The 15,476-nt window shown below is 46.6% G+C and overlaps 2 protein-coding genes across 2 annotated transcripts in view; one reads left to right on the forward strand and one right to left on the reverse strand.

Moving 5' to 3' along the window:
- Positions 1 to 1,996: 1,996 nt before the first annotated feature.
- LOC118965258 (solute carrier family 35 member G2-like) lies at positions 1,997 to 6,352 on the reverse strand. The gene is made up of 2 exons (XM_036982726.1): positions 6,116 to 6,352; positions 1,997 to 4,029 (listed from the first exon to the last, which is right to left on the reverse strand). Exon 2 carries the CDS (start codon positions 4,017 to 4,019, stop codon positions 2,565 to 2,567), a length of 1,455 nt encoding a protein of 484 aa, XP_036838621.1. The 5' UTR covers positions 4,020 to 4,029; positions 6,116 to 6,352; the 3' UTR covers positions 1,997 to 2,564.
- Positions 6,353 to 14,755: 8,403 nt separating this feature from the next.
- The window catches only part of stag1a (stromal antigen 1a), a 44,873-nt gene continuing 44,152 nt past the window's right edge, over positions 14,756 to 15,476 (forward strand). The window contains exon 1 of the mRNA XM_036982728.1: positions 14,756 to 14,967. The gene's annotated coding sequence lies outside the window, so the exon portion shown is untranslated. The remainder of the gene's footprint in view (positions 14,968 to 15,476) is intronic.

Raw genomic sequence — 15,476 nt, forward strand, 5'->3', positions numbered from 1 at the left:
GTGTGTGTGTGTGTGTGTGTGTGTGTGTCGGTGCGTGTTGGCGTGTGTGTGTCGGTGCGTGCTGGCGTGTGTGTGTCGGTGCGTGCTGGCGTGTGTGTAGGTGACATGAAGAGAGTTTTCCATATAAAGTAGCAGCCAGGGGGTGGGTAGGCTAATAGGAGGAGGGTGTGTTTGGACACTCAGCTTTTCTCTCTCTCCTTCTTCAAGAACTAGTTTCAAAATGTCACAGGGTTCAAGGTATGTGAATCCCACCATCCTGGTTTACATGCATTGTGACCTGACACAATGATAGACGAGACAAGAGGAGAGGAGAGATGACGAGACGAGAGGAGAGGAGAGATGACGAGAGGAGAGGAGAGATGACGAGAGGAGAAGAGATGAGAGGAGAGATGACGAGAGGAGAGGAGAGATGACGAGACGAGAGGAAAGGAGAGATGACGAGACGAGAGTAGAGGAGAGATGACGAGAGGAGAGGAGAGATGACGAGAGGAGAAGAGACGAGAGGAGAGATGACGAGAGGAGAGGAGAGATGACGAGACGAGAGGAAAGGAGAGATGACGAGAGGAGAGGAGAGATGACGAGAGGAGAAGAGACGAGAGGAGAGATGACGAGAGGAGAGGAGAGATGACGAGAGGAGAGGAGACGAGAGGAGAGATGACGAAAGGAGAGGAGACGAGAGGAGAGATGACGAGAGGAGAGGAGAGATGACGAGAGGAGACGAGAGGAGAGATGAGGAGAGGAGAGGAGAAGAGAGATGACGAGAGGAGAGATGACGAGACGAGAGGAGAGGAGAGATGACGAGAGGAGAGATGACGAGAGGAGAGGAGACGAGAGGAGAGATGACGAGAGGAGAGGAGACGAGAGGAGAGGAGAGGAGACGAGAGGAGAGGAGAGATGACGAGAGGAGAGGAGAGATGACAAGAGGAGAGATGATGAGAGGAGAGGAGAGGAGACGAGAGGAGAGGAGAGATGACGAGAGTAGAGGAGACGAGAGGAGAGATGACGAGACGAGAGGAGAGTAGAGATGACGAGAGGAGAGGAGAGATGACGAGAGGAGAGATGATGAGATGAGAGGAGAGATGATGAGAGGAGAGGAGAGATGACGAGAGGAGAGGAGAGATGACGAGAGGAGAGGAGACGAGAGGAGAGATGACGAGACGAGAGGAGAGATGACGAGAGGAGAGGAGACGAGAGGAGAGAAGAGATGACGAGAGGAGAGGAGAGATGACGAGACGAGGGGAGAGGAGAGATGACGAGAGGAGAGGAGAGATGACGAGAGGAGAGATGACGAGAGGAGAGGAGACGAGAGGAGAGATGACGAGAGGAGAGATGACGAGAGGAGAGGAGACGGGAGGAGAGGAGACGAGAGGAGAGATGACGAGAGGAGAGATGACAAGAGGAGAGGAGACGAGAGGAGAGATGACGAGAGGAGAGGAGACGAGAGGAGAGATGACGAGACGAGAGGAGAGGAGAGATGACGAGAGGAGAGATGACGAGAGGAGAGGAGACGAGAGGGGAGGTTGTTATTAGTCTTAATCACAGCTTCCACTTACAGCTGCTATCAGATGGATAGATACACTCCCCCTCTTCCTCTCTCCCATCCTCCTCTCTCCCCCTCACCCTGGCTGTCTCCCCCCCTCACCCTTGCTGGCTGCCCCCCCCCTCACCCTGGCTGCCCCCCCCCCTCCCCCCACCCCACCCTGGCTGGCTGCCCCCCCCCACCCCACCCCCTCACCAAGGCTGGCTGCCCCCCCCACCCCCTCACCAAGGCTGGCTGCCACCCCCCCCCCCCCTCACCCTGGCTGCCCCCCTCACCCAGGCTGGCTGCCCCCCCCCCACCCTGGCTGGCTGCCTCCCCACCCCCACCCCACCCTGGCTGTCTGTCTCTATAGTTGGCATTGACCACCTTGGCTGACCCTCAGCTGGCTAGCATAGTCACTGACACTTTACCAAGTGAAACTCAGCCAACACACACACACACACACACAGTCAGTAGGAGAGAGCAAATCACAGTAACACAGAGGTTTTAATATGACATCACACTATCACAATAGCCAGTAAGACACCACAGTATTGGAACTTTACAACAACTGCAATACAAAATAGATATATTTACTATTCACATTGGAGTAGGTAGATGTTTTCCCTAACCACTGATACAGGGTCAGATATTTTGACACCTCCTAATGGTTAAGGTAAGGATTGGAGTTGGTGTATCTGATTCTGGATCTGTGGTTAAAGACAGCTATTTTAGCTCAAGCATTAACATTCACCATAGAGTCCTCTTAAAAACATACTGACCTCAGAAAGAGAGAGCGAGGGCAAGAGAGAGAGGGGGGGAGAGCGAGCGAGCGAGAGAGAGAGCGGGAGAGAGAGAGAGAGAGAGAGAGAGAGAGAGAGAGAGAGAGAGAGAGCACAAAACCCCTGGGAAAAGAGAGATAGACAGAAACATAGATAGAAGGGGAGTGGTCTATTTGATTGGCAAGTCCAGAATCTTTGTGCGAGCATGTCCCCCTTGCATGTGCTTTTGTGTGTGTGTGTGCGTGTGCATGTGTGTGTGTGTGTTATTTAATTGGCGAGTCCAGGATCTCTTCGTACTCTTCTCTCTGTTTCCTCCCACTTCCTCGAGAGGGGAGGAGCTTCACTGTAACAAGCCAACCCACGCTCACCACCACCACCACACCCCCTATGACCTCACACACTGAGGGAACCAATGGCACAACAGCGATCTCCAGCACCATAGCGACCGGTACTTCCAGACCCTGTGTAGCTGACACCAAAGCTGGGTGAAGTCGGGTGAGGCCATGGGTCACCCCCACGAACCCCCCAGCAGAGCACACAGCTACCCCCAGGACGATGCACCAAGCCTGGAGACTGGCCGGCCACACTGGCCCCTGTCGGAGGAGAAGCATGGAGACTGCGGTGCTCAGACAGCCGGTCCAACTGACAGTGAACAGAGCTGTGCCGACACTGACCCGCTCCTTCAGAGAGCGGTACATGACTAGAGCCAGAGACATCCATAGTCCTGCGAGAACAGTCAGGGACCAACCAAACGCTTCCCGCCAGAACTGGGCCGATTGTTGTGCCGGTGTCGCCCCATTGGGTGTCCCCCCATTGGGTATCCCCCCATTGGGTGTCCCCCCATTGGGTATCCCCCCATTGGGCATTCCTGACCCGGTCCCATTGTTGTTCTCATCCAGCCCTGTTGGGTTAGGAACGAGCGCCAGACCCAGTCCTAACACGCCTGTCGCTACGGTGACCAGGTCCACCAATCCCAGCCGCTCGTCCAGGAGCAACAACGCCAGAGTGGCCGATAGGACGGTGGTCGCCAGGCGCCAGGTTGTCAACATGGCTTCGTCGTCGCCGAGGGAGACGAAAGATAAGGACGAGTAAGCGCAGCAGAGGGAGAAGGAGTGAGTCAGACCGTACAGGAGCAGCTTCCGCCGATAGCCCTTTGAGCCAAAGGCCGTCTCCGCCCGTTTCATTGGTACAGTCCCATAGAGCAGCTGGAGGATGGATCGTACCAAGAGGAGAGTTAAGGGTGGGAGGTTAAAGCGTGAGGCGGCCAGGCGCGTCAGAACACACACACAGCCGTGAGCCAGCCCCGCCAAGACCACACTGGCCCACGTGAGCCGAGAAGCAGAGACAGACGCTTCGCTGAAACTCGCTAGCTGCTCCCCTACTCCCCCCCCTGCACCCTTCCCTCCTCCCTCCACCCCCCCCTCCCCTCCCCCCATGGGAGGTCTAGGGGGTGTGTCTTTATTTTTGTCCTTCCCTCCAAACAGAGCGCCGGCCTTTCCTGTCCACTTCCTGGCTCCTGTCAGCTGTTTCTTGTCCGAGGTCTCCTCCAGGAAGGAGCCGAAGTCCTCGAAGGAGGGCGCGTCATCGTACCCCTCGTCTCCGGGCTGGGGGAAGTGTGTGTGTGTGTGGGGTGTGTGTGGGGCGTACTTGGCGGTGACGGTGTGAGGGTGGATCTTCACCCGTTTCTTGGAGCCGTCCAGGAGGTGTGTGGATTCCATGGTTACTCACCTGTAGGGAGGAGAGGTGAGGACAAACGTTAGACACAGACACACACACACCCCTCAGACAGAAACAGAGGGGTTTCACCTAATGGCATTGTCTTCCGACCGCATTGCCATGAACTATCTATGAGTGCAGACGGAGTCGTCTATCTGACGTAAGACCCTCTTCTGTGTCTGTCAGGTGACTCAGTCAGTGGTTGTAATTCACTGTTCTGACGCAGAGGATGCTGCTGCAGTGGACACACACACACCTTCTACAATATACACAGACAGTAGACACACACACCTTCTACAATATACACAGACAGTGGACACACACACCTTCTACAATATACACAGACAGTAGACACACACACCTTCTACAATATACACAGACAGTAGACACACACCTTCTACAATATACACAGACAGTAGACACACACACACACCGTCTACAATATACACAGACAGTAGACACACACACCTTCTACAATATACACAGACAGTAGACAGTAGACACACACACCTTCTACAATATACACAGACAGTAGACACACACACCTTCTACAATATACACAGACAGTAGACACACACACACCGTCTACAATATACACAGACAGTAGACACACACACCTTCTACAATATACACAGACAGTAGACACACACACCTTCTACAATATACACAGACAGTAGACACACACACCTTCTACAATATACACAGACAGTGGACACACACACCTTCTACAATATACACAGACAGTAGACAAACACACCTTCTACAATATACACAGACAGTAGACACACACCTTCTACAATATACACAGACAGTAGACACACACACACCGTCTACAATATACACAGACAGTAGACACACACACCTTCTACAATATACACAGACAGTAGACAGTAGACACACACACCTTCTACAATATACACAGACAGTAGACACACACACCTTCTACAATATACACAGACAGTAGACAGTAGACACACACACCTTCTACAATATACACAGACAGTAGACACACACACCTTCTACAATATACACAGACAGTAGACAGTAGACACACACACCTTCCACAATATACACAAACAGTAGACACACACACACCGTCTACAATATACACAGACAGTAGACACACACACCTTCTACAATATACACAGACAGTAGACACACACACCTTCTACAATATACACAGACAGTAGACAGTAGACACACACACCTTCTACAATATACACAGACAGTAGACACACACACCTTCTACAATATACACAGACAGTAAACACACATCTACAATATACACAGACAGTAGACACACACACCTTCTACAATATACACAGACAGTAGACACACACACCTTCTACAATATACACAGACAGTAGACACACACACCTTCTACAATATACACAGACAGTAGACAGTAGACACACACACCTTCTACAATATACACAGACAGTAGACACACACACCTTCTACAATATACACAGACAGTAGACAGTAGACACACACACCTTCCACAATATACACAAACAGTAGACACACACACACCTTCTACAATATACACAGACAGTAGACACATACTTAAGTAAATCTACAGTCTGTTTAATGAGATAGGCAGGGTTTGGGCGCAGGTCGTCTGAGTGTGGCCCCCAGAACTGAGTTACCCATTGAGCAAAATATATAGAAAGAGCTTCTGCAGGTTTTCAGGTCTCAGGTATGGTTACTCATGGTGACTCAATCACTGACTGTTCTAATAAGGACAGAATGCCAAAAGATGCCAAGAGTCTGTGTGGTGGGGTGCGCGCACGTGTCATCTTGTCACTGGGCGAGAGAGTGGATAAGTGTGTGTGTCCTGTCAAGGTTGCACACGGTCCGTGCTGGATTTATGATTGGAACGAGGCGCGTACCCGCGCACAGGAAGTAATGCTGCTGTACGCGGCAGGACAAATAATCACCACAATTATAGAAACCACACAATAAACAGAAAATAGCCCCACAGCGGTATGGTCGATACCGTGTCAGTTACCCGTCTATTCCACCGTAAATAATCCCTGCTCACGCGTAGATTGATTGCTAAATCAACTGATATTTGTAACGACTGCCAGAAACTCACCTGCGGTATTGCGTCAATACTGTGCCCTCCGCTCATTCACCGAATAAATGTCTTCTGTCAGATCAGGGAAACAGTCATCCTTCCACCCCTCTTCCCTCCTCCTGGGTGGTTTGGCGTGCCTCCAAGGTTACCAGTCGCCCGACGGGTCTACCTGGCTCCTCCAACCGCCGGTAGAGCACTGTTGTCGACTACAGGGGTAGAGAGTGTCGGTGATAAAAAAAAAAATCTTTCCTCTGTCTCCCGATCCCTCTCCCTCCCTCCCTCCCTCCCTCCCTCACTCACACACAGCTGCTGCGCTTCTCAGCCTGCCCGACCGTGAAGAGAGAGAGAGAGAGAGAGAGAGAAGAGGGAACGATGTCATTATGCTTCAGCATGCATAGCGACCAAAAAAAACATAATCATAAACACTGACCACTGGCAGTCACCTTTGTGTGTGTGTGTTTGCACGTTTATGCATGCATGCACAAACTCGCGCACACACAGATCTGCTCCCAGCGGGAATTAATGGTCCTTCTCTATCCCACATCTATATTTCATCACATTCATCACATGCTCCTCTGCTGTAGGTAATGATGATAGTCTCTCTCTCTCTCTCTCTCTCTCTCTCTCTCTCTCTCTCTCTCTCTCTCTCTCCCTCTATCTCTCTCTCTCTCTCTCCCCCCTTCTGTCTCTCTCTCTGTCTCTTCCTCTTCCCCCCCCCCCCCCCCCCCCCCCCCCCTCTCTCACACTCTCTGTCTCTCTCAATTCAAGGGGCTTTATTGGCATGGGAAACATGTGTTAACATTGCCAAAGCAAGTGAGGTAGATAATATACAAAAAAAAATTACAGTAAACATTACACAAACAGAAGTTTCAAAACAATAAAGACATTACAAATGTCATATTACGTATATATACAGTGTTGCAACGATGTACAAAGGGTTAAGGGTACACAAGGGAAAATAAATAAGCATAAATATGGGTTGTATTTACAATGGTGTGTGTTCTTCACTGGTTGCCCTTTTCTTGTGGCAACAGGTCACAAATCTTGCTGCTGTGATGGCACACTGTGGAATTTCACCCAGTAGATAAGGGAGTTTATCAAAATTGGATTTTTTTTCTTTTTCTTTGTGGATCTGTGTAATCTGAGGGAAATATGTCTCTCTAATATGGTCATACATTGGGCAGGAGGTTATGAAGTGCAGCTCAGTTATCACCTCATTTTGTGGGCAGTGTGCACATAGCCTGTCTTCTCTTGAGAGCCATGTCTGCCTACGGCGGCCTTTCTCAATAGCAAGGCTATGCTCACTGAGTCTGTACATAGTCAAAGCTTTCCTCAAGTTTGGGTCAGTCACAGTGGTCAGGTATTCTGCCACTGTGTACTCTCTGTTTAGGGCCAAATAGCATTCTAGTTTGCTCTGTTTTTTTGTTAATTCTTTCCAATGTGTCAAGTAATTCTCTTTTTGTTTTCTCATGATTTGGTCTAATTGTGCTGCTGTCCTGGGGCTCTGTGGGTTGTGTTTGTGTTTGTGAACAGAGCCCCAGGACCAGCTTGCTTAGGGGAATCTTCTCCAGGTTCATCTCTCTGTAGGTGATGGCTTTGTTATGGAAGGTTTGGGAATCGCTTCCTTTTAGGTGGTTGTAGAATTTAACGGCTCTTTTCTGGATTTTGATAATTAATGGGTATCGGCCTAATTCTGCTCTGCATGCGTTATTTGGTGTTCTACGTTGTACACGTCTCAATTTGGTGTTTGTCCCCTCTCTCTCTCTCTCTCTCTCTCTCTCTCTCTCTCTCTCTCTCTCTCTCTCTCTCTCTCTGACTTTCTCTCTCCTGATTTGCCATTATATGTGTATGTGTGTGTGCCTGCGTGCATGCAAGCATGTGTTTGTGTCATGGCTTGTACCCCATACCAGTAATTACCTCTTCCTTTAGCTGCATGCAGTCTATCGTTTGTGCCTGAGGCTGGTTGACAGACAGACAGAGAGACAGGAAGCAGATCAAGGGAGCAGTCTGATTAGACTATTCAGTCCAACAGCCGTAATATAATCAGTCTCTCTGCCTGTCTGCCTTCCTGTCTGTCTGTCTGCCTTCCTGTCTGCCTGTCTGTCTGTCTGTCCGTCCTTCCGCTTAACAGACAGTGTATGTTAGGTTGCTTCTCGGGAGGAAATATGTTCTGTTTCTATGGCAACTGTGAAGAGGAGACCGCTATAAGCGTTTTATGGGACTATTCAATAACTATATTATGGAGAAGTTTACCAATAGAGCCTGTGGAGAGAGAGAGAGAGAGAGAGAGAGAGAGAGAGAGAGAGAGAGAGAGAGAGAGAGAGAGAGGGAGAGAGAGAGAGAGACAGAGGGAGAGAGAGAGAGAGACAGAGAGAGAGGGAGAGAGAGAGAGAGACAGAGATGGAGAGAGAGAGAGAGAGAGACAGAGAGAGAGGGAGAGAGAGAGAGAGAGAGAGAGAGAGAGAGAGAGAGAGAGAGAGAGAGCCTTCTATGCCATCAAAAGGAACATACAATTTGACATACCAATTAGGATCTGGCTAAAAATACTTGAATCAGTTATAGAACCCATTGCCCTTTATGGTTGTGAGGTCTGGGGTCCGCTCACCAACCAAGAATTCACAAAATGGGACAAACACCAAATTGAGACTCTGCATGCAGAATTCTGCAAAAAGATCCACCGTCTACAAAGTAAAACACCAAATAATCAAAATTCTCTGTGAGAAGTTGTGAATTTTTCTGAGACTCAGTCTGAGGATGAAGAGCAGAGAGAATGAATTATAGAGAAGAGGGAGGAATGGAGAGCTTCAAACACTTCACACTTGTTTATCCAAAGCCAATGAAATGACAACACACTCCCTATGTAGTGAAGTACATTATTCTCTGTCTGTCTGTCTGTCTGTCTGTCTGTCTGTCTGTCTGTCTGTCTGTCTGTCTGTCTGTCTGTCTGTCTGTCTGTCTGTCTGTCTGTCTGTCTGTCTGTCTCTTTAGTTCTCTATTTTTCTCTCAGAGAATCAGTATTCATCCTGCACAGAGCTGGGAATGATGACGGTTTATAGATCATGAACACTTGTCCTACGACGAGAGAGAGAGAGATAAAAGGGAGAGGGTAAGAGAGAGAGAAAGAGAGAGCGGAAAATAAATAAATTCCACAGTGTGCCATCACAGCAGCAAGATTTGTGACCTGTTGCCACGAGAAAAGGGCAACCAGTGAAGAACACACACCATTGTAAATACAACCCATATTTATGCTTATTTATTTTATCTTGTGTACTTTACCATTTGTACATTGTTAAAACACTGTATATATATATAATATGACATTTGTAATGTCTTTATTGTTTTAAAACTTCTGTATGTGTAATGTTTACTGTTCATTTTTATTGTTTATTTCACTTTGTATATTCACTTTATATATTATCTACCTCACTTGCTTTGGCAATGTTAACACATGTTTCCCATGCCAATAAAGCCCTTGAATTGAATTGCATTGAATTGAGAGCGACCTAAACAGAAAGTGCACTGTGGCAGAATACCTGATCACTGTGACTGACCCAAACTTAAGGAAATCTTTGACTATGTACAGACTCAGTGAGCATAGCCTTGCTATTGAGAAAGGCCACCGAAGGAAGACCTGGCTCTCAAGAGAAGACAAGACAGGCTATGTGCACACTGCCCACAAAATGAGGTGGAAACTGAGCTACACTTCCTAACCTCCTGCCCAATGTATGACCATATTAGAGTCACATATTTCCCTCAGATTACACAGACCCACAAAGAAGAGAGAGAGAGAGAGAGAGAGAGAGAGAGAGAGAGAGAGAGAGAGAGAGAGAGAGAGAGAGAGAGAGAGAGAGAGAGAGAGAGAGAGAGAGAGAGAGAGAGAGAGAGAGAGAGAGAGAGAGAGAGAGAGAGAGAGAGAGAGAGAGAGAGAGAGAGAGAGAGAGAGAGAGAGAGAGAGAGAGCGAGAGAGAGGAGAGAGAGAGGAGAGGAGAGAGAGAGAGAGAGAGAGGAGAGGAGAGAGAGAGAGCAAGAGAGAGGAGAGATAATACAAATTAAGAGGCACAGGACAAATTTATTGAAAATTAAATATAGAAATATCTAATCATATTTTAGAAGCACCTTTGGCAGTGATTACAACTGTGAGTCTTTCCGGGTTTCTAAGAGCTGTCCACACCTGGATTGTGCAACATTTGCCCATTGTTCTTTTAAAAATTATTTAAGCTCTGTCAAATTGGTTGTTGATCATTGCTAGACGGCCTTTTCAGGTATAGATTTTCAAACTGATTTAAGTCATAACTGTAACTAGGCTCAGGAACATTCAAAACTGTCTTGGTAAACAACTCTAGTGTATATTTGGCCTTGTGTTTTAGGTTATTGTCCTGCTGAAAGGTGAATTCATCTCCCAGTGTCTGGGATTTTGTGCTTAGCTCCATTCCAATTATTTTTTATCCTGAAAACTCCCGAGTCCTTAACGATTACAAGCACACCCATAACATGATGCAGCCACCACTATGCTTGAAAATATGTAGAGTGGTACTCTGTAATGTGTTGTATTGGATTTGCCCCAAACATAAAACGTTGTATTCAGAACAATAATTGAATTGCTTTGCTACATTTTTTGCAGTATTACTTTAGTGCCTGGTTGCCAACAGGATGCATGTTTTGGAATATTTGTATTTGACCTTTATTTAACTAGGCAAGTCAGTTAAGAACACATTCTTATTTACAATGACGGCCTACCCCAGCCAAACATTCCCCTAACCTGGACGACGCTGGGCCAATTGTGCGCCACCCTATGGGACTCCTGATCAAGGCCAGTTATGACACAGCCTGGGATCAAACCAGGGTCTGTAGTGACACCTCTAGCACTACAATGCAGTGCCTCGGACCTCTGCGTCACTCGGGAGCCCATATTCTGTACAGGCTTCCTTCTTTTCCCTCTGTCATTTAGGTTAGTACTGTGGAGTACCTACAATGTTGTTGATCCATCCTCAGTTTTCTTCTATCACATCCATTCAACTCTGTAACTGTTTTAAAGTCACCATTGGCCTCATGGTAAAATCCCTGAGCGGGTTCCTGCCTCGCCGTCAACTGAGTTAGGAAAGACGCCTGTATCTTTGTAGTGACTGGGTGTATTGATGCAGCATCTTGATGTCTATAGTATTCTCTCTGGTGTGCAATCTGATTTCCGCTCAGGTTATGGATGTGTCACTGCAACCTTAAAGGTTCTCAATGATGTTACGATTGCCTTTGATTCTAAGCAATGTTGTGCTGCTATGTTTATTGACTTGGCCAAGGCTTTTGATACGGTAGACCATTCCATTCTTGTGGGTCAGCTAAGTAGTATTGGTGTTTCTGAGGCGTCTTTGGCCTGCTTTGCTAACTACCTCTCTCAAAGAGTGCAGTGTATGAAGTCAGAAAATCTGCTGTCTCAGCCACTGCCTGTCACCAAGGGTGTACCCCAAGGCTCGATCCTAGGCCTCACACTCTTTCCAATTTACATCAACAACATAGCTCAGGCAGTAGGAAGCTCTCTCATCCATTTATATGCAGATGATACAGTCTAATACTCAGCTGGCCCTGCCCAGATTTTGGGTTAAATCCTCTACAACAAAGCTTTCTTAGTGTCCAACAAGCTTTCTCTACCCTTAACATTGTTCTGAACACCTCCAAAACAAAGGTCATGTGGTTTGGTAAGAAGAATGTCCCTCTCCCCACAGGTGTGATTACTACCTCTGAGGGTTTAGAGCTTGAAGTAGTCACTTCATACAAGTACTTGAGAGTATGGCTAGATGGTAGACTGTTCTTCTCTCAGCACGTATCAAAGCTGCAGGCTAAAGTTAAATCTAGACTTGGTTTCCTCTATCGTAATCGCTCCTTTTTCACCCCAGTTGCCAGACTAACCCTGATTCAGATGACCATCCTACCCATGCTAGATTATGGAGACATAATTTATAGATTGGCAGATAAGGGTGCTCTCGAGCGGCTAGATGTTCTTTACCATTCGGCCATCACATTTTCTACCAATGCTCCTTATAGGACACATCACTGCACTCTATACTCCTCTGTAAACTGGTAATCTCTGTGTACCCATTGCAAGAGCCACTGGTTGATGCTTATTTATAAAACCCTCTTAGGCCTCACTCCCCCCTATCTGAGATATCTACTGCAGCTCCTCCACATACAACACCCGTTCCGCCAGTCACATTCTATTGAAGGTCCCCAAAGCACACACATCCCTGGGTCTCTCCTCTTTTAAGTTCTCTGCAACTAGCGACTGGAACGAGCTGCAACAAACACTCAAACTGGACACTTTCATCTCAATCTCTTCAATCAAAGACTCAATCATGGACACTCTTACTGACAATTGTGGCTGCTTTGCGTGATGTATTGTTGTCTCTACCTTCTTGACCTTTGTGCTGTTGTCTGTGCCCAATAATGTTTGTACCATGTTTTGTGCTGCTACCATGTTGTGTTGTTACCATGTTGTTGTAATGTTGTGTTGCTACCATGCTGTGTTGTCATGTGTTGCTGCCTTGCTATGTTGTTGTCTTAGGTCTCTAAGGTGTTGTCTTAGGTCAGTACAGGTGCATCAAAGCTGGGACCGAGAGACTGAAAAACAGTTTCTATCACAAGGCCGTCAGACTGTTAAACAGCCACCACTAACATTGAGTGGCTGCTGCCAACACACTGACTCAACTCCAGCCACTTTACTAATGGGAATTGATGGGAATTGATGTAAAATATATCACTAGCCACTTTAAACAATGCTACTTAATATAATGTTTACATACCCTACATTACTCATCTCATATGTATGTGTGTATATACTGTACTCAATACCATCTACTGCATCTTTATGTAATACATGTATCACTAGCCTCTTTAAACTATGCCACCTTGTTTACATACTCATCTCATATGTATATGTGTATATACTGTACTCTATATCATCTACTGCATCTTTATGTAATACATGTATCACTAGCCTCTTTAACTATGCCACTTTGTTTACATACCCTACATTACTCATCTCATATGTATATACTGTACTCGATACCATCTACTGCATCTTGCCTATGCTGTTCTGTACCATCACTCATTCATATATCTTTATGTACATATTATTTATCCCTTTACACTTGTGTAGTAGTTTTGGAATTGTTAGTTAGATAACTCGTTGGTTATTACTGCATTGTTGGAACTAGAAGCACAAGCATTTCGCTACACTCGCATGAACATCTGCTAACCGTGTGTATGTGACCAATACATTTGATTTGATTTGATTCGTTGTCTCTCTTGTCATGATGTGTGTTTGTCCTATGTTTCTATTTTATTTTTGTATTTGTGTTTTTAATCCCAGCTCCCGTCCCCGCAGGAGGCCTTTTGCCTTTTGGTAGACCCTCATTGAAAATAATCATTTGTTCTTAACTGACTTGCCTAGTTAAATAAAGGTTAAATAAATAAAAAATGATAATAACCATGCTCAAAGGGATATTTAATGTCTGTTTTTTTTTTTTTTTTTACCCATCTACCAATAGGTGTTCTTCTTCGCGAGGCATTGGAAAACCTCCCTGGTCTTTGTGGTTGAATCTGTGTTTGAAATTCACTGCTCGACTGAGGGACCTTACAGATAATTGTATGTGTGGGGTACAGAGGAGGCTGCTGAGGGGAGGACAGCTCATAATAACGTCTGGGACGGAGCGAATGGAACGGCATCAAACACCTGGAAACCATGTGTTTGATGTATTTGATACCATTTCACTCATTCTGCTCCAGCCATTACAACGAGCTCGTCCTCCCCAATTAAGGTGCCACCAACCTCCTGTGGTAGGGCACAGAGATGAGGTAGTCATTCAAAAATCATGTTAAACACTATTATTGCACACAGAGTCCAAGCAACATATTATGTGACTTGTTAAGTACATGTTTACTCCTGAACATATTTAGGCTTGCCATAACAAAGGGGTTGAACACTTATCGACTCAAAACATTTCAGCTTTGAATAAAAAAATACATATATTGTAAACATTTCGAAAAACATAATTCCACTTTGACATTATGGGGTGTTGTGTGGAGGCCAGTGACACAAACATCTACATTTAATACATTTTAAATTCAGGCTGTAACACAACTAAATGTGGAGAAAGTCAAGAGGTGTGAATACTTTCTGAAGGCCCTGTATGTGGCAGATATTGAGATAGTCTCACCTCAACAGGACCAACCAATGCAGACAAGCTAAATAAAACCAGAGAGAGCGAGATTTTGACAGACCAGATAGATATTGAACCCAGATCATCTTTGCCACAGCTAAAGCCTAGGCATTACAACTTGGAGCTAACATGAGTCTTCAGGTCTCAGGCAAGATACTGCACTAATAATGTGTGTACTGTGTGTATTGTAGCCTGGTAAATTGTGTTTTGAGGGGTAATCTAGATGTTATAGCCTCCTAGATGTGTCCTCTGTTAAGGCCTATTTACCATCAAACCACCGAACAAAACACTGCCAGCTAAACTCGCCCTCCCCTTCTACGCGTGCCCGTGGAACTGAGCGCGCCCCCCTCTGTTTCCCTCTTTTCGCGGGGTCCTGCAGTGCCTCCCCTCTCCTCGCCCCCGCGGCGCGCACCCGTTGCAATCATCTCGTCTGTGTCCGCCAGGAGGCAGTAAGGTTGCAGTGAGAGGCTGCGCCACCAGAACAGCATTACAGCGAGGAAGGCTCCACCAGATGGCAGTTTAGGATTGTTCCTTTCTGCTCCAAGGCGCGGTTCCCGCTTCTCACGACATATTTACAATATTAAAATCGACACACTTTTATCAGATATATCGATTTTTTATTTCGGAAGACAGTAATCGATTGGTCGATGGCCGGTAAAGGTGAGTTTGTTTGGTATTTTGGTTGTGTTTTTGGCTTGTGCGAAAGGGGAGACGGGTCTCAGAATCAAGATGGTGGATTCAGAGAGCGAGAGAGGGATGGGGAGAGAGGAGGGGGATGGGTGCTGCTCCGCAAGCTAGCGGAGAGAGAACTGGATGTGTTCTCTCTCTTCCCTCTGTTCGGCTAGCTAGCTACATGGTCGAGGGCCATTAGCGGGAATGTCTCTCCATGTCAGATTACAGGGACGCACGAGAGACTTGACCGCTGTGTTTTGCCAGAATCACTTTTCACCACTCGCTCTTAGTTTTCCCGTTACTAAGACAATGTGTGTGACGTGTTTTTATTGCTCTTGATAGACGGACAGATTCAAAGCGTCAACACAGTGTTGTATGCAAACTCTCTTATTGCAACGTTATAGTGCCGCCTGCGCGACCTAGCCACACATTGCTATTGTTGCTAGCTAACCCTAATTCATTGCATATGTGTCGGGGTTTCGGATGATATATTTGGG

The sequence above is a fragment of the Oncorhynchus mykiss genome, chromosome 7, assembly GCF_013265735.2.
Source record: "Oncorhynchus mykiss isolate Arlee chromosome 7, USDA_OmykA_1.1, whole genome shotgun sequence".
In the NCBI taxonomy this organism is placed as follows: Eukaryota; Metazoa; Chordata; class Actinopteri; order Salmoniformes; family Salmonidae; genus Oncorhynchus; species Oncorhynchus mykiss.

What these genes read in the sequence shown, in the direction of transcription:
- LOC118965258 (XM_036982726.1), bottom strand. Translation starts at nt 4,019, where the DNA reads ATGGAATCCACACACCTCCTGGACGGCTCCAAGAAACGGGTGAAGATC.